Source organism: Chenopodium album, chromosome 16 (assembly GCF_948465745.1).
Source record: "Chenopodium album chromosome 16, dcCheAlbu1.1, whole genome shotgun sequence".
NCBI lineage: Eukaryota > Viridiplantae > Streptophyta > Magnoliopsida > Caryophyllales > Amaranthaceae > Chenopodium > Chenopodium album.
Genome location: NC_137849.1, coordinates 48,579,198 through 48,603,892, shown reverse-complemented (window position 1 = coordinate 48,603,892; position 24,695 = coordinate 48,579,198). Strand labels below are relative to the sequence as shown.

General features: G+C 33.9%; 4 protein-coding genes across 5 annotated transcripts; all 4 read right to left on the bottom strand.

Annotated features, from left to right (window-relative positions):
- Positions 1 to 516: 516 nt before the first annotated feature.
- LOC145586832 (BTB/POZ domain-containing protein POB1-like) lies at positions 517 to 4,984 on the bottom strand. 2 transcript variants are annotated; one of them, XM_081643771.1, is made up of 6 exons: positions 4,444 to 4,984; positions 3,426 to 3,539; positions 2,567 to 2,688; positions 2,402 to 2,465; positions 1,929 to 2,208; positions 517 to 1,685 (listed from the first exon to the last, which is right to left on the bottom strand). In XM_081643771.1, exons 1-6 carry the CDS (start codon positions 4,709 to 4,711, stop codon positions 872 to 874), a joined length of 1,662 nt encoding a protein of 553 aa, XP_081499897.1. In that variant the 5' UTR covers positions 4,712 to 4,984; the 3' UTR covers positions 517 to 871. The 2 variants fall into 2 exon arrangements, with proteins under 2 accessions (XP_081499897.1, XP_081499896.1); XM_081643770.1 differs by having other exon boundaries at positions 3,426 to 3,545; positions 4,444 to 4,981.
- A 7,760-nt stretch (positions 4,985 to 12,744) lies between these two features.
- Positions 12,745 to 15,478, bottom strand: LOC145585766 (uncharacterized). The gene is made up of 3 exons (XM_081642482.1): positions 15,243 to 15,478; positions 13,925 to 14,057; positions 12,745 to 13,265 (listed from the first exon to the last, which is right to left on the bottom strand). Exons 1-3 carry the CDS (start codon positions 15,404 to 15,406, stop codon positions 13,209 to 13,211), a joined length of 354 nt encoding a protein of 117 aa, XP_081498608.1. The 5' UTR covers positions 15,407 to 15,478; the 3' UTR covers positions 12,745 to 13,208.
- Positions 15,479 to 16,010: 532 nt separating this feature from the next.
- LOC145585765 (putative mannitol dehydrogenase) lies at positions 16,011 to 17,716 on the bottom strand. The gene is made up of 5 exons (XM_081642481.1): positions 17,610 to 17,716; positions 17,389 to 17,498; positions 16,603 to 17,118; positions 16,363 to 16,518; positions 16,011 to 16,281 (listed from the first exon to the last, which is right to left on the bottom strand). The coding sequence occupies exons 1-5, from the start codon at positions 17,714 to 17,716 to the stop codon at positions 16,073 to 16,075; spliced, it is 1,098 nt and encodes a 365-aa protein (XP_081498607.1). The 3' UTR covers positions 16,011 to 16,072.
- Positions 17,717 to 18,199: 483 nt separating this feature from the next.
- On the bottom strand, positions 18,200 to 22,972 carry LOC145586831 (uncharacterized protein At5g41620-like). Its single transcript, XM_081643769.1, has 3 exons — positions 22,359 to 22,972; positions 20,984 to 21,109; positions 18,200 to 20,287 (listed from the first exon to the last, which is right to left on the bottom strand). Exons 1-3 carry the CDS (start codon positions 22,800 to 22,802, stop codon positions 18,797 to 18,799), a joined length of 2,061 nt encoding a protein of 686 aa, XP_081499895.1. The 5' UTR covers positions 22,803 to 22,972; the 3' UTR covers positions 18,200 to 18,796.
- Positions 22,973 to 24,695: the final 1,723 nt, after the last annotated feature.

Sequence of the window (24,695 nt, the reverse complement as noted above, 5' to 3'; positions counted from 1 at the left end):
AAGGGATTATCTTAGTTTGATTTACAACTCAAATAATTTTAACAAGGTATACAATTATTTACATCTGAAGTTACAAATTACTCAAAATAAAATGTACTCGTAATGTTTCATGCGGTAACAATTTTTGATAAGTTCAATTGAGTTTATTCGTGTGAATAAAAACATATGGTAAATCTTTTGATATTGACAAGGCTGAAAAAGGGTGACCATTGATAAAGAATCAATTCCGAACGACAATGCTTGAATGGTGGTAAGCAATCTGTACTTGAGTGTAAAATACACCTCTCTTCTCGAATATTATGACAAGTACTCGTATGAAAGATAAGCCTTTAAAGGAAATTAAACTTTCATTAACACTGGAGTCTAGGACCTTACGAAACCATACTACATACAGTTCAATCTTGTGCCTAGAGTAGCCCAATTTCCAGGAGAATTAGATGAGTATTTTGAAATGAAATCTCTAATTTTGGTAACATCGACTTCATTGTATATACATATAACAAGTATAACCCTCCGTAAACAAAGAATAAGGCAAGGCTTTAATACTTCATAGGCATTTCATGTAGAAATGAAGAATGAGTAACCCCATACTGGAGCAGCATAACAAGTTGGTGGTTAATACAACATCTCAAGCACATTTACATTGAGTCTCCTCTGCTTTACAGGTCTATCGGCAAGGACAACATTGTGAGATCCCATTCATTTTGATCTCTCACATACTAAAACGATAAGTTACATGTTAGCTCGTCTATATTGCCCTAAAATGTATGGTTCCTGTGAAGCCCTAAGAAAGGGAAAGTTACAATAGCACAAAAGTTTTCAAGGACAGCAAAGATTGCCAAAAGTTTTCTGAGGAAAAAACAAATTCAAGTCAATGCCTAATGGTGAGCTCGGCTCTAAGATGCAGGATGCCATTGATGAAATAAAGGCTATCATCTGCCATAAACGAGGTCCATGGAATCCCAAACAGATTTCTGTAACCAACTGCCTTACCCCCCATAAATGTGTAATTTCCTTTGTATTTGCTCTGAAAATCTTCTGTGGGCTTCGACCTTGCAGCAAACTCGTAGTCAACTGCAAACGTTACTGACCCTTTCTCCTGCATTCCCAGGAACAACCCAAAGCAATGAAAGGAGCTCTGCTGATCCATGTTGCAATGGGCTGAAAGAAAGAATCCTTGCCCACCTAAATGAAACGCTTGAGAATATACTCGACCAGATGGGAATAGATTTGCACACTCCTCCCTCTTCAAATCCAAGTACACAACACACTGCTGGCGGGGAAGTTCAAACTCAACCACCTTAACAGGTCGATACTTGTAAGCACGTTCTAAAAAGCGACGGTTTGTGGAGGCTGATTCTTCTGCAGCCAATATCCGTTGTCGATGTGGAGCCTCAGCCTTGAAGAAGAGTGCCTCAAGAACAAGTTTGGATGACACCTCATGATCAAAGTCTGGACAGCTTAGAACCTTTCTCAACTTCCGGCAGGTCATATATGGAAAGCGAATGAATCGACCAAGACGGGTGGCCAAAATTTCGCGGCGCTCTTCTAGTTTCGGGAATTGAGCCCTGGCCCACTTCAAGACAAAGTCATAAACTGCGTCCTCAGATGCCACCTGAAGATCATCACTGCAAAGAATAGCCTCAATTCCAGCAATGGGTAAAGCCATGACCTCTTCTTGGAACCTTCAAAGAATGAAACTCACATTAAGACATTTCATCAAAAGTAGTAGTAGTAGTAGTAGTAGTAGTAGTAGTAGTAGTAGTAGTAGTAGTAGTAGTAACCGAAGTAACCACTCATGCAAGAAAGGCATGCTCAAAATAAAGGGGGAAAAACATATTTGGAATTACAGCAATAATGGAGCTCTTATTTGGAGCAGAAAAGTGAATAGCCTAGATTCTACATTCTACAGAAGTGAGAAAACATACTTGGAAATATCCTTGTAGCGATCAGCAAGGTATTGCTTTGCTGCATCAGTCAATGGCTGAACTGCCTCGGCCATTAAAACACTGGATGGAAGCTCAAGATAAAGTAGAGCAGACTCGGGGGTCATAGGCAAATTACGCAACAAACGACTACAATATCTCATACATGAAGCAACCTCAAATTTATCCGCAGCCATTAATACATCAAGCAAAGCTGGGGCTGTATTTGCAGATAAGGTGTTGCTGTACATGAAGTTTAGAAGCTCCATTAGAGCAGCTTCCTCTGTCATAAAAAAAAGCAGCAACGTACTGTGAGAAAATAATTTTAACTAAAAATAAATCTTTCACTTCAAAGCAAGATGGTCAGCCAACCAGTTTAACGCAGAGAAGGGGTAAGAAGATGTCACTGAAATGCAGCTAAACAAAACTTAAAAGGTGCTGGATAATAAATCAGCAAGTAAAGCTTGAGAGCATACCGGATGCATTTATGCGTAAAGTCACATGCCTCTGTTCAGACTCCCTCATACCATTCGAGAATAGCTGCACCAAAATAAACAATAAGAAATCAAAGTGTCACCAACTAAGACTTGTATAAGTAGATTTGACGTGGTGTGACTAGTAACTGAGAAAGTTTAAGCTACCTTATAGAAAAAAGGACTTTTGGCTGCTAAGATAGGAGAACTGATATGCAAGGTTTGCACATTCACGATTGTTGAACATTCCATGCTCCATGATGAATCATTGCTATTGGCCCCTTCATCTCCTATACAGTCACACAAGGAAACTATAAATATAACAACCTACACTGAGAATAGAACCAAAAAAAGTATGATGTCTAATTAAATATAGGTTTTTCAGAAAGATTAACATTCTAGGAACTGAGTTACAGCTTCAGTTCCTTCCCCCAGAGGTTGGCTTGTGGACCTTGGATGAAAGGAGTTGTGCAAGAAGATCTTAATAAAGTTCCTAGAGCACGAAGATAATAAGGATCAAATGGGAAAATTCCTTCCACCACATCAAAATCGGTTCTCATTAGGAAAGCATTACAATGATAAAACAACAATTAAGACCGTTGCTATTGGAATAGTTGATCATTATATAATAGTAGCACCAACATCTCTTGCATGTTATTATGTTATTAGGTGATAACAACTCCATCAGTTGTATCTACACTAAGCATAGATTCATCAGGTGTCTACAATCCAGAGTTTAATGGAGACTTCAGAGCAAGAAGAACAAAGATGTATAGAAACTCATGAAATAATCACGAAGCCAGCAGTTCTATAATCTGTACTTTTCATCAGATTCTAGATAATGACCTTGTAACTGGAAAGTACTGACAAGACAATATTTGATCTTTATGCAAACAAATCTTGCAATTCTCCTCAAATACAGAAATCAAACATCACAAAAAGATCAGCAGTATCGTAAATTTAATTTCAAAATGAATTTAAATTCAGAGCTGAAATTGTGCAAATAAGAGTTGAAATATTCAACCACCTGAAGGTACTTCTTCAACCATCGCAACAGCTTCCTCATCATCATTTTCACATGCTAAACCATCATCGCCATCATATTGATTCAAAACCTGCTCCTCAGGACATACAGTAACTTCTGTACCTGATGAGATAAAGATAAGTTAACAATGATCACATAGATAACCTAAATTAAACACATGAAGCCGAACATACAATTCAAAGAACTAAAAGCACTAATCCATTAATTGATATACATTGTCAAGGTACATTCTTAGTAAAGATATTTTGAACAAGTTTCAGCTAAACATACAGAAGAAAAGTACCACAAGTATTCCCCAATCTAAGATCCTTACTCATTTCTCTTTATTTTCCACATTCCTGAAAGAAAATTTAACTAAACCACACACATCATAAATATGAGAAGCCCTTTGCCTTAACAATTTCATGCACAGGACATAACAATAAATATACGAACAGATTAAACGATGATTAACTGTGTAAAATGGAAGATATGGAACAGCATTTCATACTTGCAAGACACAACACAAATACAATGTCAAAATTTTCAGAACCAGGACGTAACTAAATTCAAAAGTGGCTGCACATTACTCATATGCGGAACCTAGATTCCTCAGCCCTTCAGTCAATAAACATTTCGCACCCGAAACAAGAGCAATTTCCAGTTACCCACACCAACTAAAGAGATATTCAACATGTAATCAAACCACGGATTAAGTAGCAGCTTATGTAAACTTCCAACTTCATAACCCTAACAATGCTCCTCCATAAACCAAATTTAAGCTTCATCCTTCCAAAAACACTCAAAATTTTCCCTCATTTTCGTTTTTTTCAATCATTAAACATGCAATTGGTTTGTAATTCAATAACCACTCTAAATCTCTAATTCACCTAATTTCATCTCCACCAAATCAAAAGCAACCCAGAAAATCATTACACCTAACGTACGCAAAAATCAAATGAACAACCAATTTCATCAAAACCCAGTTCAATTCCAAAAGAACAAATTAAAAAAATCGTACCATCAATGTTATGATCATCAATGAGAACATCTTTCTTAAAATCCTCACGCCTACGCTTGCGATGACGAGCCCAATCAAAGAGACTACAACAACCATCAGCGTCGGATTTAGAATCGGAAGGTCCGGCCATAACCTCGATCCGAAGAACACGGTCCGAAAAATTGCTATCATTAAAAGCAAACCCGAAATTCCCCTCTTTCGGTGACCTATCATATTCTGATTCCATCACCGTTCTTGGATCGAACAAATCCCTGTTCATATTCTTCATTTTTCTGCACCAATTAATCCCCAATATTTCTGGGAATTTTCAAATTTTGAATTCCTGTAAAAACCCTAAAGAGCTAGGTTTTTTTGATTTTTTTTTTTTTAAAGAGGTAGAAGAAGAAGATTCTTGTCTATCTATCTTCTTCTGTCTCCTTTCTTCTAAACTCTGTCCAAATTCTTACTATATTTCGTAAAAATTAAAAAAACAAAAAATAGATTTTTATTTTTTTATAATAATAATTTAATTGAAAGTAGGAAGATAAGGAGAAGAAAATGAAGTGTTCAACCTAAAAATAAATAATTGAGGGGTAGTTGTGCACCTAAGATTAACAACATTTTAATTTTAAGCTGAGTAGGAAGGTTAAAGTTACTGATTGTTTAAATTTTAAGAGATGACAGCTCAGGAGGTTCAACACGTGGCTGTAGATAATTGGTCTGTGGTTTGAGTAGAATGAGAATTGGAGGTGGTTTGACATTTTTGACTCTGGTATGTCAAATTTTTTTATAATGTGTTTTAGGGGAAAAAGCAATTACTGCGTGTTTTGACGAGAATTACCGCGTGAAGTATTGACCACCTAAAATGGAGGTTTCAGATTAGAGACTTTAATTTTTGGAATACGGATTATAACTTTTTCTAATGTATAGGAAATGGACTATATAAGTTTTGGCTTGTATTAGCCCAAAGTTAAACTTGGCTACCTAGCATGGCACAAAATGAGGATCCATGGTGAAAATAAAGATTTTTTTTTTTTTTTTTTTTAAAAAAAAAAAAATTTCTTTTACCAATCAAATAAGCATAGCAAGGTTATGGACCTCTGCTACTTTACATCTTTTTACTTTCTTAATAATGAGTTGTTCAATATACACATAGTTTAGATTGAAAGTTTGTTCTGATTTACTGAACTTTAGTTGTTTATGAGATGGAGAAAATGAAATTAGAAACTGAACTGAACTGATTTGAGCTGAATTGAACTGAAATTAAGCTGAAGAGAACAGGTCCTCATCAATATATATTATGAATGTACAAGTAAATCAATTTCAAACACTTCTAGTTATATAGTGTTGTTGGTACAATCAAGCTTCAGATCATCCAATTCCATGTCGTAATTGAGTCTTACATATTTTGAATTTATTTGTTGTGTGTTTGGTATATAGACCAACATACCACGTTGTCGACGATCAAGACTGACTTAAGTTTGTGGTGTATGTCTAGACAACGACACACAACTACATGCCTGTGTATGATGTCTAACAACTCTCCCACAAAAAGCATGACTCGCCTTAACCCAAAGCTATATTATGGATATTCTATAAAATTAAGCTTAACTAACCCAATGAATAAGCCATGACATTGTCTATATAAGGAACTCACATCATAAACACAATACGGAAATTTGTGTTTATGTCGTGTACTCGTGTTAGCTCATACATTATTCTTTTTTTTTTTTTTTTTTTTTTTTTTTCATTTCAAGATCAATCCACTTTAATTTTTTCGGTGTTTTTTGGATTGAATCTATCTTTCTTCAAAAACCAAAGATGTGACCCATGCACACAACGTATACCATCACATAACTTTTTACCATATCACACAATTGTATCGGGTCAAATTATGTCAAGATTGTCAACCATGTATCTCAATGTCATATTGAGCAAGCCGTCATTTGGTCAAGCTAGGCTGTCGAATTGCCAAGCCAACTTAAAGCTAGTCATGTACGGAGTAACATTAACATACAATGCATATGTTTTAACTTATAATATTCTTTAGGATTACTTTAACTAAATTTAATATACTACTTAATACTTATATCAACATAAAGCATGATACTTTTAGCAAACCCATATGGTATGTAGAATGCCATATTACTATACAATTAGACGTGCTTGGTTGGAAATTTACTCCCCCATGCAAGCTAAAATACTTCACAATTACATGTTCTTGGGTGCATAATCCTCACAAGAAAATATAACACGACTACTAGTGCTAGCCCAAAAGATGTAAGTAATCTATCAAACACAATATTAAGAAAATGTTCGTACAAGTATAATTTTAATATAGCATACTTTTAAAAATTATTATTTTTCATTATAAACCACATTCAAAACATGGAATTCCTCAAAACATTAAAGATATATTTACCGTATTTTAGAATTTTTGACAATTATTATTATGGAGTATGGAGTAGGAAACAACCGAATTCCAATTAAAAATGATGAATATATATTTAATACGGAAAATTTAATTTATTTATATCTAATTTTTTTAATTTTTATACATATAAAAATAGAGATAAACCATTTTAAAAAGTAAAATGAGGAAAAATAAGAGATATGGAGTACATACGGAGTACCTCGTATTAGGCTATCAACATGTGATTTTACTGATTTGCCCTCGAATTATGAACATAAAGATTAACCAGGCCAAGTTACCATACATAAAGATTGTCTAGTATCGAAATCAATCTATCCAAAGCATCCTTGATTCTCCTCCTGTCTGAATTAGGCCTTGAAATCTGGATTTTATTCCCCCAAAATATTCCGTATTTTTCATTACCCCTTCTGACATCTACTGTCCATCTACAATTATTATCTCATTTAACCCCTTTCATTTTCAATTGAAAAGATTCCATTAATCCATAATATTATCAATAATTATTTAGTACATTACGTTTTATTATTGAGATTTGCAAAAATGTTCTACGTAGTAGTTTACTAAACATTGAGTGCATAATACAATTAATTAGTCAAAAACATTCAATATTTACTTGTATGTACCATAAATAAATATGAAGTAAAAATACAAGGATTATTAAGAAAAAAGTTTTAAAATGGAAGAGATCATTGATAATTGAATAATAAAATCACAAATAATTAATATAATAACCCTTCAATTCATTCATTTTATTGAACAAATACACATTACTCCATCTACAATTGACGATAATTAAAAAATCAATAAGAAAACTAGGGTTGACTTCAAGCTCTTCATTCGCGAATCCACAAGCTTGAACATAGGTAATACCTTCCAAAACCTGAAATTAAATCACAAAAAGTAGAAAAATCTACACAAAAATATCAATTAACCAATAAATTAAAAATCATGCAATTATATGAATGTATAAAAATCAATTATGATAAAATAATTAATAAAAAATTGCCTAGATGAGATCCACTATTTATTTTCATACATTATCTTGTAAAAATTAAGCCAATAACCTTGTAAGAAATTAATTTTTTTAAAAAAATTTGTAAAAAAAAAAAGTTTATAGAAAAAAGGATAAAAGGAGCTCCCTTCAATCCAAATAAGAAAAGGAGAAGGCAAAAGAACATCTCCAAGGTCATGCAAATCCATTGGAGTTGACCCAAGTAATCAAGTGTAATCAACTCCATAGGTTATCCATGAACTAGCAGATGTTTCCACCTTTCTCTTTCTTTCCTGTTTTTGGACCGAAAAGAGCTCCAATCTACCATTCTTATCTTACCTAGTATTCCCTCGAACACGACTTTTTAGAGATGGAGAGAGTTTATATTATTTTAATTAATAACTATATAAAGTTAAAATGATGATGTTATAAAAAAATGAGTACGAAGTGGTGGGTTTATATAGAGAGGAAGAGTTTAGTGAGTGAGGAAAACCCTAGCCACCCTTTGCTAATGTATGTAAGAGAAGACAAATGGTCGAATAATTAGGTGGGCTTGATTAGTTTAAACGTTACTTTCTTTGCCCCTTTTTTTAATTTTTATTCTTCGTCTCTTTATTTTCAATTTTTCATACCTAATTTAAGTTTGGCACGACCACTTAGAGTAATTATATTAATTGTGGAAAATCTATAAGATATTATAATTATTACGGCAAATTAATAAGATGGATGTGGAAAGAGAATAATAGAATTATGTAAAGTGTCATAATGAAAATATATATACTTATAAAAAATACTAGGTGAAACCCCGTGCAATGCACGGATATTGACTAATTATAATGAAAATATAATTAGATATTAAAAAACTAAATCGATTGATCAGTATAAAACCGTATGAAATACAATTCGTATTAAAAATGAAATACAGTTCGTATTAAAATAATAAAAACATGAAAGAGAAAACATTTAAATATGTGATAGTTATAATGTGCAAGTCGATATTTTAGGAAGTTCACTTTAGATTTTATATAAAATAAAAGTCATAATCTAAAGGCAATTTTTTTTTTTTTAATGTAATAATATTTTTTTTATAAAGTAATTTTAGCGGGAATTTTTTTAATAACGCATTGACAAGTGTTTTCTTAGATTCGATTTTAGTAGTATATAAAATAAAATAATTGATAATTGATGATAATTGATAATTGATTCGATGTGATGGAGCGATACAAGGATGAAATATTTTTCATTTTTTAAAAAAATTAAAAAATAAATAAAATTATATAGATATATAGGAGTCATAGATCGGAAGGGTATCTAACGCTTTACATACATTAAATCGATTGATTAAAATTACTGGTCCAAAATTTCAATTACATAAGTTTGGTTAATATAGAACTCGTAAATCGATTTGATTAAGTTTGGTTAATATACAACTCGTAAATCGATTTGATTAAGTTTGGTTAATATACAACTCTTAAATAAGGTATAGTATTTAATTGTAGGTAGGTTATACTAAGTATATAAAAAATGAATAATAATACCTTTCAATTTACTCCTTATTAATTACAAGTATTATTACGGAGTTATTTCGATTTAGATTTTAATTGGTCTCCATTTTTAATTGACAAATTAAATTAAAAATACTCCCTTTTTTTACACAAGTGTTTTCACTAATAATACTCCGTAACTTTGATTAACAATATTTATTTTTTATTGAGATGATTACCACAAATATATACACGCCCTTCGGTTATTCTTTTATACTACTTCCGATTTTTTTAGTGGTAACTTTAAGGTATTATTTGAGAGATATAAAATATTCCAAAATTGCAACTAAAAAAAATCGGAGATAGTAGCTAGTATAAAACACAATATTAGTCAAATGATGTGTCAATGTGTGTTACTCTGTAATCTAATGCAAAAATCAGAACTAAACACTCACAAAAAGGAGAAGGCAGAAGAGATTTGAGAGTTGAATGAAGCAATGATGGATAAAGAATAATTCGTAGTGATTTTCTTTTTTTTTTTTTTTCTTGTTTGATGCAAATGAAGAGAAAGCTCCAAACAAGAAATAAACAAGGAAAAATAGTGACATTGTCGAAAGTAAATAAAAGTGGTGAAGAGGGAAAGTGATGGGCGATCTGTTGTCATCATCAAAATATCTACCATCTAGATGTTCTCGTTATTTGTAACTCAAGGAATTGTTCAATTAGTAGTTTTTTTTTTTTTTTTCTTTTTTTTCTTTAAGTACTATTTTTTTTTTTTCAAGCAAATAATCCCTCGTTTTAAAATGACACACCTAAAATTGAAATGCTTGTTAATACATTAGTTTGACTATTCATATACTCCCTCTGTCCCTTATTGACAATTTTTTATGGCTAATTTTTAGTTCCAAAATGATAGTTTCATTTGCTTTTTCTCAAGTATCATTAATATTAAATTTTTACCAAAATTCCCTCCAATTTACAACAATATTTGTGCAAATTTAACTTTTCCATGTAAATTTTTCTTTTCCATGTGCTTTCATTACTCTCTCTCTCTCTCTCTCTACTTTTTTGCATACTCAATGTAAATTTACTTTTTCAATACACTTTTACTACTTTTATTTATGTTTATTAATTCTCGTGAAAATTGTCCATAAGGGGCTATCAATAAGGAACATAGGGAGTATGAACTAAAAGTACGGAGTATAATCAAGGGTTCATTAAAATTAATAAAAACGGATAAATGGTTTATTAAATAGCACGGAGTAGTATTTTTTTCAACATTCCGTAATAAAAACCTATTTTCACTGTTTTGTTATAAGTTCAACAAAGTTCATATGATCCAAATCCCGGCTGACGGAAAATTAAATTGATGAATAACTTCATATTATACATTAGGCTTCTTTTTTCTCTCTTTAGTTTTTAGAGAGAGAGATAGTTCCCTCTAGGGTTTTCCCTTGGGAGGGTTTTTCCTAGCCTCTTTTGCTAGGATTTTTTTTTTCCTTTTTTCTTCAATCCTTCCCTACTTCTCTTCATCTCCTTCATTCTTGATTTTTATTTGTGAATTTTGTAAGGGTTTCCACTGATTTTTACCGGTGAAAAGCCCCAAAATCTCTTTAATTGCTTTCATTAAAAATATACCATCCTTAAGATGGTGTTCATGGTAGGGATTTTAATTACTTGTTTATTGAAGAATGACGATTGAAGGTTTCGCAATTTCTACCGGAGTTTAGAAGACCATGGAAGTATATTCATCCAAAAAATTATACATCTATAGATCTTATGTCAAATTAGAGCGAACTCACAGATTGTATTGCTTCAGATGAAGTTTTTTGTTAAGGCTAATATTAATCGATTCTACGATATTATTTTTAGAGTTTTATATATTTTTGTTGGAATTTTAAATTTCTCAAAAATTGATTGTAAGTGTCATTTGGGTATTTTATAAATGAAATCTTTAATCTTTCCATAAAAAAAAGAAAAAAAAATAAAATTCATATGATAGAATTTCATTCAAAATGGACATTATTGGACAACTCCGCAAGTAGTAGTGTCACGAATGACGGAATGAGACACATGCCAAACATAGAAATCATACATGTAGTCTCCCACTCCACCCTCCCAACGGTTGGATTTCATTTGAATCTATTTGTGTAATGCTTTTAAACAGTATTTAGATACTTTTTAAGAGTGTTCTATACTTTAGTTGTCCTTTTAAGAGCATCAATTTAGAAAACACAACATTATAGAAATTTAAATTACATAGAATAAAGATGGATCAAATATGAGAGGAGAAAAATAATACAGTACTCAAGAAAGTATGATTTGTTACACGAGAAGAGAGAATTGTAATTAACAAAATTGTCCTATCAAATAAACAACAATAAAATATCAAATAATCTTGAAACACATATATGCTCCAAAATTTTAGTTATCGGAAATCTTCTTTTAAATTCTAATCGTCTTTTTCTTTTTGCCAAGAAATGCTAATCGTCATTGACTTGAGTGAACAATTACTACTCCCTCAGTTTCAAAATGTAATTGAGTGATACTTCATAGGTGTATGTGAATAAAAGATCTCGTCTCCATCACATGTGAAATCTGGGAAAAAAAAAAAGTTTAGATGGTAAATTGTTGCAACAATGATTAGAAGTTGTTAGAAAAAAAATAAATAAATAAAAAAGAGATGATGATTGAAGAAAACAAGAGGTCCCTTCACTCCAAGAACAAAAAAGATGAAGGTAAACCTCAGCTCCCAGTTCATGCTCACCCTCTAATGGTTGCACACTTTTGTGCACCTTCAATGGGTATTCATGAACTAGCAGCTGTAGCATGTTACCTCCATTCATTCTTTTCAGTTTTGGAGGAAGAGAGCTCTTATATATACAAACCATCATTCCATCTCCAAATATAGAAGAATCATACGACAAGTACATATACATGAGACGTTTTCATTTTGAATCTTTATTCTCTTAATCAAGACCATGTATCGAATGTATGTATATATACTCGTAAGTTATGAAGATTTTCATTAAGTGCTATGTATCACTTTGAGATATGATTTGGTAGATGAAAGAAGAATCCTCTATAGTTATTACTACGATAGGAAATCCCGGGTGATAAATGATCCTAAATACATATACTTCACTACCAACAGTTTAATACAACTAGTAGGTATTACTTGTTAGGGTGGTTTAATATATTGTTGAGACACAAGAGGTGGTTTTTATTTATCAACGGGTGACTTGTTACAAAATCAAGGGGGGAAATGTTGCACATCTCACACACTATTGTCTATTGAGTGATGAAATAGCGCTGATTATCCTCCTTGGCAATTTGGCATTACCCTGACTGCCTGACATATTAAAGAATTGATTTTTAGGCATCCAAAATTAAAAAAGAAAAAAAAAAAAGAAAAAAAAAAAATGATACTCTGTTAACATGTAGCTGGATTGCAAGAGAAATTAGCAGCTGTACTTCGGAAAATTAAAAGAATGTCATGTTTCAAGATCATACATAAATTGATTTTTACAGTAACAGAGAGATGTTATTGTTCATAACAAGTACTGTAATTTCACATATTGTTAGCACTGTCTCAATACAATAATCGAATTTGGAACAGTATCCTGCACGCCGTTATAAACAAAAGATATATCCATTCTGAACACTAATGCTGAGTGCCTGAGCATGGGTGGAATGTAGTGAGAATTGATGAAGGTACCACGTTATGCCTCTTGAGTTCTTTCGACATGATGCACACGCACGGCGGCCTCAAGAATGCACATTACTTATCATCTGATACCCAAATCAATGCATAGAACACTCCATGAAGCCTCTTGGAAAGAATGTGAAAATGAAGTTAACTGAGTTTTGCTTGATCTCATGCAGGTTCATGAAGTCCCACCATGTGGCCATCAAGACAACGTAATGCTGCGATCTGCATGAGGCATCAGATAAAGAAAAGAAAACATGTTGAAGATAAATGAGGATAAATTAATTGCAGTGACAAGCACACAGTACAGCCAACAATAGGAACATATATCTTTTCTGGATTTTAGCAGTTAGGGATTTGCATGATGAAGCAACTGAAGCCCATAATCCATGGCATTATGCTGGTAAAGAAGAGAATTAAAAGTAAATTATTAAAAGCATTTAATCAGTATCAAGTTCTAGCTAACACGCCATATGTTACTCTTGGACTCCTCAACTATTGTTGCTAGACACTGGTACGTATCCAAGTATAAGACTTTGTAATGTATAAAATATCCTATGATTTTAGTCTAACAATAAAGGGTAACATGAGAGTTACGTGACAATATCCATGTCAAAACTCAATTTTGAGAATTCGACATGATTACATGAGGTAGAGGAATCAGAGTAACATAGCAGTGCAGTCAGTTCTTGGTCAGTTAGTATCGCAACAAGCTGATATCTAAAGCAAATCATCACACATCTGACAGAAAATAGAACTAAATACTCCAGTAGTGTGATATTTGGTTGATGTAGCATTTAGCACACAGAAACCAAATATTAAACGAGTAATCATATAATCAGAAAGCCAGAAAGAGCAATGGTTCTAAGGAAATATGTACTAACCTTTCCATGGATTTCATGTTTGATTGGGCCATCTAGCTCTGCTCCCAGTTCCATTAATTTCATGACTGTACTGTTAATGTCTGTCACTGTAAAGGACAGGAGCGAAGAGTATTGCTTCTGGACGACATGGTCACTGCAAACCAGCATTAGCAGTTATTGTATTGAACAAATAACAGATAGTTAATTTTGAGAACACAGTCATTGCAGATTATGTAAAATAGAAAGGTTAAGATATGGATTGCGAGTTACAAACTTTACCACATGTCACATTCAGAATTTGTATTTACCGGAAGGATTCTCTTCATAGAGAAATGTTCTTAATGACATGGAACACTAAAGAAGAATTTCAACTAAATTACCATCATATATTGGATGTGTAACAACTAATGATGCACTGATCATATAAAGCCATTCAACCACAGTTCTCCATCGAAGATAATGCATTGATGAATGATTACTGCCTATAAGGGAATGATGATTGTTTACATTAATAAATTCTGACCTCGTGTTATTGTGTTACCTAAATTGTGGTATTAAAATGGGTATGGGAACGCAATTCGTGTCCTAGTTTTGTTAAGTTAGTCCAAAAGTGTGCTCCTCACACATACCAATTCACATTTTCAGATTGCAGTTCGTAAAGGCTTTTTCAGATTGCAGTTCGTAAAGGCTTAGTGATTTAATTAACACTACTCCGAACTTAATCATACCTTTGAAGCATAAAATTTCAGCAACATCTAGTGATTTAGTGTTTGTTTCTCGAGAACCCAACAATCTGCCTCTCATATGCTAATACAAATTACACAATTCTGATATCAAACATTGGAGACAATCTAACTGCATACATCTCAAACAATCGAATTCTTAGACGCAGGCTTAGCAAAAGTCAGAAAAAACAGTCAATTTAACTGCATCACACCCTAATCCAATAGGGCAATAAGAAGAAGGCAACCTCATCAATAAACTTTACCAAGTTTTGAAAATTGAAATAAGAGAACTAAAAATATTGACTTTCTTGCTGCAAGTCGTTTATCGGGGTTCTTATCTAATTTAAATGAAACCTTATCAAGAACAAATAATATAAGTTACAATGATCAAATTGAACCTAATTAAGCCATTAAAATAAAGAAGAAGTTCCTTAATCATCACCCAAATGAAATCAATCAAAAACCCAATAAATTTACTCTGAATTCTGATGCAATTTCACAGCAAAATTGATGGAAATCAGTCAAAGTTCTAAACTTTCTGGGTTGATGACGTTAAACCCATTGAAATTCAATAAAAAACTGCAAAAATTAAGGAAGAAAGGAAGGAAGGGAACCTGGAAGAGTGTAAGAGAGCAAGCTTGAAGGAGTCAGAGCTGAGTTCGGCCCAACGAGGAGTGCAGACATTAATGGTGAAACCCAAACCATCGGAGTAGAATTTGGCAGCTCTGGGTACATCCTTGTGCATCTGCATCACCCATTTGAACACCGCTCCTCCCATCTTTCCCACCGAACCAATTATATTTGAGAGATTTCAAGGGTTTTGCATTGTTTTTTAAAGCTCGGTTTCTTGTCAACTTATTTCGTTTATTTTTAAGAAAGGGGTATGTTCCGATTTATTAAAAACAATTGAAATGAACTGGATTTGATTGAGGTTGAACTGAAATGAATTGAATAGAGTTGAAATGAGTTATTTATGAGAGATGAAAATTAGAAACTAAGCTGAACAAAACAAAACTAAATTGAAGTGAAATTAAGCTAAACAGAACAGGTCCTGAGTAGGTCTAGTATAGGTTTTGGACTAGTTTTTTTGGTCTTATCCTATTTCGAGTCTTAAATTATCTAATTTTCGATTTTTGGTTTGTTTATGTTTTAGACCTGTGAATAATAAATTTCGAAATAGAGAAGAGCATACATTCATAATTGTTCGTTTTTATTTTTACAAACATTAGGTAACCTTTTTATTACAATGACGATGAAAAAAAAAAAAACCCTAGAACTGAATATGCAATAATCACATTGCATCAAACTGTGATGAGGGCATGAGGCAGTTCCGTATATTTGAAATTAACATCAATGATTCTACATAGAAAAAAAAAGAATTTAATCAAACTTGTCACAGCTTATTATAGCCTCTTAAGTCTTAATATCAGTATGTAAAATGGATTTATCCTTGTGCAGCTTTCAGTGTGTTGCCAATGTCGATGACAAAACGATACCTAACGTCTGCTTTGAATAGACGCTCCATGGCCGTGTTAACATATTCCACTGGGACAACCTCAATGTCTGCTTTAATATCATGCTTAGCAGCAAAATCGATCATTTCCTGCGTCTCTTTCATGCTTCCGGCACAACTTCCAGCTACAATCTTCCTACCTGTCAAATACACCCACAAAAACCAATCATGAGTATTTCTGTTACATAACAATTCATTAGCTGAAACTTGATCATGCATACCCATAAGTAGAGGGATGATTGGCAACTCAAGAGGTTTGCCTGGAGCCCCAACCATGATCAACTTTCCCTGAGTCTTCAGCAGATCAATCAATGGTAAGAGAGGATGAGTTGCCGAGACTGTATCAATTATACCGTCCATTGTCCCCACAGAAGCCTATACAAATACAACGTACAAGTAACTCAGGTCAATATTGACACAAAAGAGTTGAATCAAGTATGCATACATATTATGAAATATCTGCAGTTGCTGAGGGTCGCGGCTGACCAGAAATGAATCAGCACCAAGACGATTGATAGCTTCCTCCTTTTTGTTAGGTGAGGTGCTAATGACCGTGACCTTAGCACCAAATGCCTTGGCGAATTTCACAGCCATGTGTCCTAGACCACCAAGGCCAACAACGCCAACATGGAGTCCAGGAATGTCAAGCTCAAAGTACTTAAAAGGGCTGTAGACAGTGATGCCAGCACATAAAAGAGGGGCAGTAGCATCAAGTGCCATCTTCTCAGGAATGCGAACAGCAAAATGCTCATCTACCACTATTATATCAGAGTAGCCTCCATATGTAGGGGTGCCATCCAAGTAAGTGGATCCATATGTTAAGATCATTTCGGGACAGTAATTCTCAAGATGCTTGCCACAACTATCACACGAACGACAGGAACCAACCATGGTTCCTACCCCAACTTTGTCCCCTATTTTGAATTTTGTTACCTTGGCTCCAGTAGTAATAACTGTTCCTACCATCTCATGTCCACAATCAATGAAAGCAGGATCCAGTTAGATGCCTTATCTTGTTATCAACCTGTTCTTTAGTGTATAATGGGGAAGTTTCCGGTATCCTCCAAAAGAATAAGAAAGAACTAGGATATGCTTATATCAAATTACTACATATAGGAAATGCATAACTAGATCATATTCATCATAATCACAGCTATATGCATTCATATAATCATATCTAAATAAATCTGCAACTATCCCTCGAGTTAGATTTAGTGATCGTATAAGAAAGCAACAATCATACTCGTGGATAAGTGGATACTTGGACATTCCATGATCATTTTTAACAAAGTGAAGATCAGTATGACAAATACCACAATACAATATTTTGACAGTGATATCATTTTCTCCATTGGCCCTGAACCAAAATATCAATCTTACATTAGTTAAGTAAGCTCAACAGATTATAAGAAGTTCAATCTAAAAAGAAAAAGGGTGAACACGCAAAATATAATCAAAATACTACAACCTTCTAGAAAAATCAAAGGGAGAAAGGATGCCTGATGAATCACGAGCTCCCCATCCATAAGCCTGTTGTTGTTGCTGATCAACTACAGATTCATATATGCTAGACATCATATATACTTGTACGAAGTATAATACTCCTTAAAGTTAGTAAAATCTCAATATTATTAAAAATTTCAAGTCACAATGTAGCATCTCAGGTGAAGTTCCCCCTATTATAAGAGAAATACCTTGTGATTGATTGATGAACAAGTAAAACTTTCAAGAACAGTAGTATCAGCACTAGTCAAAAACCAAAAAAGCCTTCATAAGTGAAGTAAGTGATAACGTTATCATCAAGATATAAAATGTCAGACATGACGGAGTCTTTTTACCTAAACACAGGCGATACCGCCATAGCCCATGGTACGAAGGTGTGCTTGTCTAACATATGGACATAAGTCACATAACACAAAACAATTAGTCAAAAATGGATGCATTAGGCTCACTTTTGGCTGTTAACAATCAATGTACAGTAAGACACTCCTTCAACTATTAGTCTATTAGAATTGAGTATTTATTTAGTCTTTGTTTTGAAATATAAAAATCAAAAAGTTAAAGATAATTGCTTGTAAAATTAACAGTGTACATAACATACACAGAACAGAACTTCAGTTTTATAATCATAACTAAAGAAAACCTCGTTGGCACCTACATGACACAGTTCAAAGATCCCTGCCAATTGATGCAGAGAAGACGCTTCGTGTTGGATAAAAGGACATTCCTTGATGCACAAAGTAGTTGCTATATTTTTTTTTCAAATGCTTCAGCTGCAACTCTTGTTAATCTTTAAAGAAGTATAGCAAAAGACAATTCAATGAGATTCAGACTCAAATTCTCTCTATTTTCCATCAATATTGTTACAACTACGTTGATTGTTTATTTTTGAGTCTTACTCAGGCCAACTAACAAAGAAAAGACAGGTGGTGCCTTGCCCGAATCTATTCTCCTTTGTAGTTTGTTCACAGGATGAAGATTTGTGTTAAAACTTTCTTGCCAAAGTGTTGCACATTTTTCTGCCAGTATCCTCCCAAATATTCACAATGCAGACTTTCCTCCAGAGAATTATAATCATTTGCCGTCAATCTGAATTTTATTAACCCGATCATCAGCCAGCAGCGAGGAAGAAAGATGATAACAGAACCTTGCTTGTTAAGTTGCACCTTTGGAAACTTTTGATTGTATGTTTCGCCCCTCCACCCTTGCTTCTAGAAGCCTAGCCTTCAACGTGTTTTCCTTACTGCTCCTAGGCCACATCGAAGAAGACTCAGAGATTTCATGGTCTTGTGAAAGGATTTTGGATTCCCAATTCTTAACAGGACTAGCAAGATCTGCTAACAAGAAATGATTATCTGGTAATTCACTCTCTGGATGAATTCTCTCTCCCTCTATTGATGAAGAGTTATTCCTCAATAAATTATCGGGCATACGATTTAAATTCCCGGCCCGATTTCCAAATCGTTTACTCCTCCTTTCCAGTAAACCTTCTTCTGTTACAGCCTCTTGGTTATCGTTCAGGGTGTGTCCATTACTAAACGTCATCCGAGCCATGTGTTTCTCAAATCGTGCTTGCAAGCTAGATAAACTACGGCCATTATTACTTAACTCATGACATTCACCATTTCTCTTTGTTGCATCTTTCTTCTGTATTTCTTCAAGACCCCTTTCTTCAGAAGAATTACCAACATTTTTTGTATGAACCCCATTGAAATACTCTCTGCCAATATTCTTTGTCAATTCAAAACAATTTGACTCACTATCAGTAGAGTCATTTTCATCTTCTTCGTCAACATTTTGAGGAGCGCTTGTAGCCTCATTCAATGGGAATGACTCCAATGACTGACGACGAAAACCACTACTCTTGGAACTTTTGTTTTGAAAGTCAACATCTTCTCTTGAATCCAAAGTTCGCCTAGCTTTTAAGAAGGTTTCTATTTCAGGCCTAAGCTTGTCCACAATCATGCCCTTTTCTTCCATATCCTTGCGCATTTCTTCTGCTAGCTTCATCTGTACCCGTTCATCCAACCAAGCCTCTGAAATATGGAGAACAAGGCTATCAACATGTCCTCTATGAACCTGTTCTTTTTCACTCCTGAATTTCTGAGACCTAAGCTCCTGCTCATAGTCTCTTATTCCCATAGTAAACTCATCGCATAAGTCCTCCAGGAGTATTCGTGCTCTTCTCTCCTTTTCTAGTTCCTTCAAAGCCTTAGAGAAGGAGGATTTCATGTCAGAAACCTCTCTGGCCATCTTGCGGTGCAAGCTCTCAGAATGCTTTCTAAGTTTTCTCTCATCTTCTAGTTCTTGTCTCACTGATTGCAATGCGGACTGCATTCTATCTTGCTCCATGTTTCTTCTGACATGTTTATGCTCTGCTACTTGCTTCATCAGCTCATCTATCACCTGCCTGTCCTTTTGTTTCTCACGCTGCAGCTCTTTCATTCTTGTTCGTGCATTGTCCAACTCTGTTTTCATAGCCTTTAATATTGACACGTTCGATGTGTGCTGCTCTTCAAGGCACCAGATGCGGTTGAGAACTTTGAGCAACTCTGTAGATGTTTTAAGGCTATTGCTTGGATCACCCATTCTCCCCTTGAAATCTAGAGAACTGCTAGGAGTAGCAGCAGGATTGTACGGCGTTACCTGTTCAGTAAACAAGACAGTGTATTTAAGAAAATTTGACTTACCTAAGAAACTAGTACTACAAAAGATATCTAGTACTCCCTCCGTCCCTAAATTACATTCTTACTTCTAGCATTTATTCCTCACATAATAGAGAGAAGTAGGAATGTAATTTGGGGACGGAGGGAGTACTTGGGTAGTCAGGTGAGGAAGCTTCAACCCATTAAAAAATCTGTCCAGTTCGGTGTACATTCACTTCAGTTAGGTCAATTTAGATCAGAAAATGTTATTTCATATGAAGAAACCCTACAGTTTATGGCAGAGAGCTGGAGATGACAACATTAAAATGGGAAGGTTGTCACAAGAGTCTGGAACCCTGATCAGACAATTAACAAGATATAAACGCTAACAACAGTTCCTACCATGCTTTTAGATCATCTACATGTTTTTTGCTCTTGTATATGTATGATACTATGAACAGCATCAAGATGCCATGTTTTTCACAAACTATTAGAGAGAGAAAACAATACAGGTATGTTCCGTATGTATACAAGTGTTATGTTAGCACTGATTGCTCTCAAGCTTAGTTATAACCAAAATGTCAATGTCTATGTACTAATTCAAATCAGATCATTTAATTAAAATAATCAGCAGGATTCTGAGTAGAATAGAAAAATGCCAATTTCTTCACACACACCAAGGGACAAGCGTATTTACCTCCATAGAGCTGCTATAACTAGCAGGAGACACTGGTTGAATTTCACGGCCATTCCTGTTCACTGCTCGATGGTTTCGCAAAAGCGATGCTGCTATATTCCTGTGGAAGCTTCCCGCACTTACAGGCTGAAACAAGCACAAAAAGAAACTCATGAGCAGGTCAATTAAACAGACTGGCAGAAACCTCCCAAAATTATAGAGACATCAATGCCATGACGTAATTGGAAACTTGGAATTAGGAATTCATTTAATGTCACGAGTTGTTCATGGTAAAAAAAAACACTGCAAGGCATGCCATATGCGTTGTCCTGGTGGCTCAATCTGCAAACTCAATATAACCATGATGGGCCAAATCAATTTTGGGATTCGTTCTTACCAAGCTTAGCACTTCCAAGGATAAGGCGATTAAGCAATCAAGAAGAATATAGAGATTCTAAGGTAAGATACAAAAGAAATCTTCACACCAGAAAAGGCTATACATGATCTTAAAAGCATGCTTCTTAATGATAAAGGGAATGAATCATGAATTTACAAAAAAAGTCATGATAAATCTCTACACAAACACTTATCCCTTATCACCTTATGTATCTTCATGTTAAATCCCTCTCTAGCTATATCTAGCAAGAGATTACAAGTCACTGAATGGCAAATTAATAAGTCAAAACTGAGATTGATGTGAAACAAAGCGTGCGGGTCAAGTCTAGGTAGAGGCAATGCATGTGCTCGAGCAAGCGTTTGGGTCATTTGGCTGTATTTCTTTCTGTCTCCAGAAACATGCCTGCAGCATACAGCCATACAAGATACACAACACCCTATCTCGGAAGAAGCACAGCCATTCCCAGAAACATGCTTGCAGCATACAGCCATACAAGATACAGTTCCCTATCTCAGCAGAAGCACGGCCGGCTATTAATGCCTCTTCCTGTCTCCAAAATCATACTTGCAGCACGCAGGATACAGTCCCTACAATGTTTCCTTTTATCCTAACTATAAACAGGAAATTGTTCCCTTCTTTTTACTTAGCATCTTTGCAGCAATAACTCTCATTCTCCCAAATTCTTACACATAAGAAGCTGAAATTTCAGTGACATAGATGTTGCAACGATTTTATTTTTAATTTTTTTGATTGATTTTGTTGATCTAGAATGACATTGATTAAACCACTTGCATTGACATCTCAGCAGAATTCCCAACAACAGATGAACTGGCTTACAGTACAAAAAAAAATTAAATTAAGGCACCATATATGCAAAAGGGTTCACACATCAAGCAAGAAAACTCACAAAAACAACAAAACCCAGAAAAATCAGCAAGAAACAACTCAAACCCAGAAAACAATAAATTAAAAAAATGATAATAATGAAGCAAAAATTACCTGTTCATGAGAAGCATCATCAGGTGGGTCCTCCAAAACAGTATGAATCTGCAAACCCTTATTTTTGAGACCTTTATTGTGATTATGATGATGGCGGTTCATTTTAGCAAGAGAATTAAGATGTGGTAAAACTTCCCACAAATTTGCACCCAATTGTCTTGCTGTAACAGATGAACTACTCCCACAATTATTAATATTAGTATTATTATGAACAATATTAGAAAGATTTGATTTTTCTTCTTGTTCTACTACTACTTGTTCTTCTTCTTCTTCTTCTAATTGTTGTTGTTGTTGTTTAAGTTGAAAATTGGGCTCAAATTTCCAAGTAGGAGGTGGAGTAGTATTCCCCCCTCCTCTGCTTTTCCCCACCAATCTTCCGCGTTGTTTCAACTTTAATCCCAGGAATTCCTCCTTTTCTTTACCCCCTTTTTCTCTCTCCTCCATTTTCTTCTTCTTTTTATTCTTAAACTTGCAATTTTTCAAACTCCTGTTTCTCTTTCTTCTTCCATTTTTTACACTGTCAAGAACAAATAAAAAAGCGATCTTGATTCAATCTCAAATTTTCATACTACTCCACTAGAAGCGTTAATTGTAGTGTAGTGAAGTAGGCAACTAGTGTCTAGTTTGTAGAGCAGAATAATAGGAAGAGGCTAAAAAAGTTAACTTTAACTTTATTATTTCTACCATGGGTGAAAAAACTTGCGTGCCGTGAAATGTTTGAAGTTTGAACTCTACAAAATGTAGGTAATGTTTTGGTGTAGATTGATTATTGGATTTGGGGTTATTCTTTCCCGTACAATGAAAAAAATGATTTCACAATTCGATAACATTAAAGCGAAGATAATTCAAATGGTTAGAGTTTCCTTATCAATTTTAGGAGATCCTAAGATCAATTCCCATCACCTGTTGTGGCTCTCTAAACAACAACAACAACAAAGAAAAAATAAATAAAAAATAACCAATTTGATGACATTAATCATGATTTTAATACGGAGTACTAATATGTATTCCTCTAGCTTAAAATGAATACACTATAAACTAATATAGCAAATACAGTATGTTTTTTTTTTGGTGCTCCACCCGGTTCACCCTTTTGGGCTAATTCGGATTTGGGGATCAGTTCTGAGTGGTTAGGTTCCAGTTCCCTCCCAATTGTTTTGCGGGGGATCGAACACGAGTCCTCCCTATCAAGTGTAGTCTCAATCATCACTACACCAACAGCCAATTGGTAGCAAATATAGTATGTAACATTATAGCTTTAGAAGCATAGATATAGTTATAATGTTGATTTTATGAGATAAGGTAAGAATAGTTTCAAACGAGATCTTGTAAAAGGTGGGTGATTTTCAATTTTGTTACAAACCGGCAATTATAGTAGTGTGTAATTTATGATATTATGACTCCAAATTTTGCAATAATTTCTTATTTCAAATCAATATTCAGTGTATTCATTTTCCTATGTAAACATTAAATATTGTATATGATCTTGTGAATATTTAGTTAATATTAGTAAATTGTGTGTATATAAATGATCTTGTGAACGGTTATATATATTATTTGTTTTTTTTTTTTTTTCTTGTTTTAGGTCAAGGGTTTAGGGGTAAGATTTCATATAAATAGGAGACTACAATATAATATGATGTGTAAAATGTAAACTATTATATTTTGCTATAAATGTTAAAATATTTTGTATAATAAGAACTATATGATACTGTGAATGGTTTTATATATGAAAGTTTTTTATACTTCTTGTTTTAGATCAAGGGTTTAGGGGATAAGATGTCTCTATAAAAACGACATATAAAATATAAAATGCATTTGTGTGAAGTAACTCTTAATTTATTTCACAAGGGAAAAGTTATCAATAATTAGAGGTTATAACTATACGTAAAAAATGTCCGAATATATTTTTTTGTTAGCCATAGTGCTCGTATGTCTAGTGCTTCTACCAATGATTTTGCCACCACTGCCGTCGCCACCGATGATGTTCCTCCTAGTTCCTATTATAATCTTTGGATTGCTGTTGTTTGTGGCTTTCTCTACATAAACTATTACTCCAAGCCCTTATGCCTAAGTTCAAGTATACCCGAACTTGAACTAATGTTTCTTTCGCAATAACTAATTGGTGTATATTATGCCAATTTATTGAATAATATAGTATAAATTTTGCTATTATTTGTGGCTCTTTTATTATTGCTCTTTTTTAATGCGAGTTTAATTATATTGATGCGCGTGTTATATTCATTCCAATTAATTAACATAGTTTGTCGACACTTTAAAAACGATACTCTGCTATTATGGAATGAAAACCCTCACAAATCTAATACGTAGTACGTC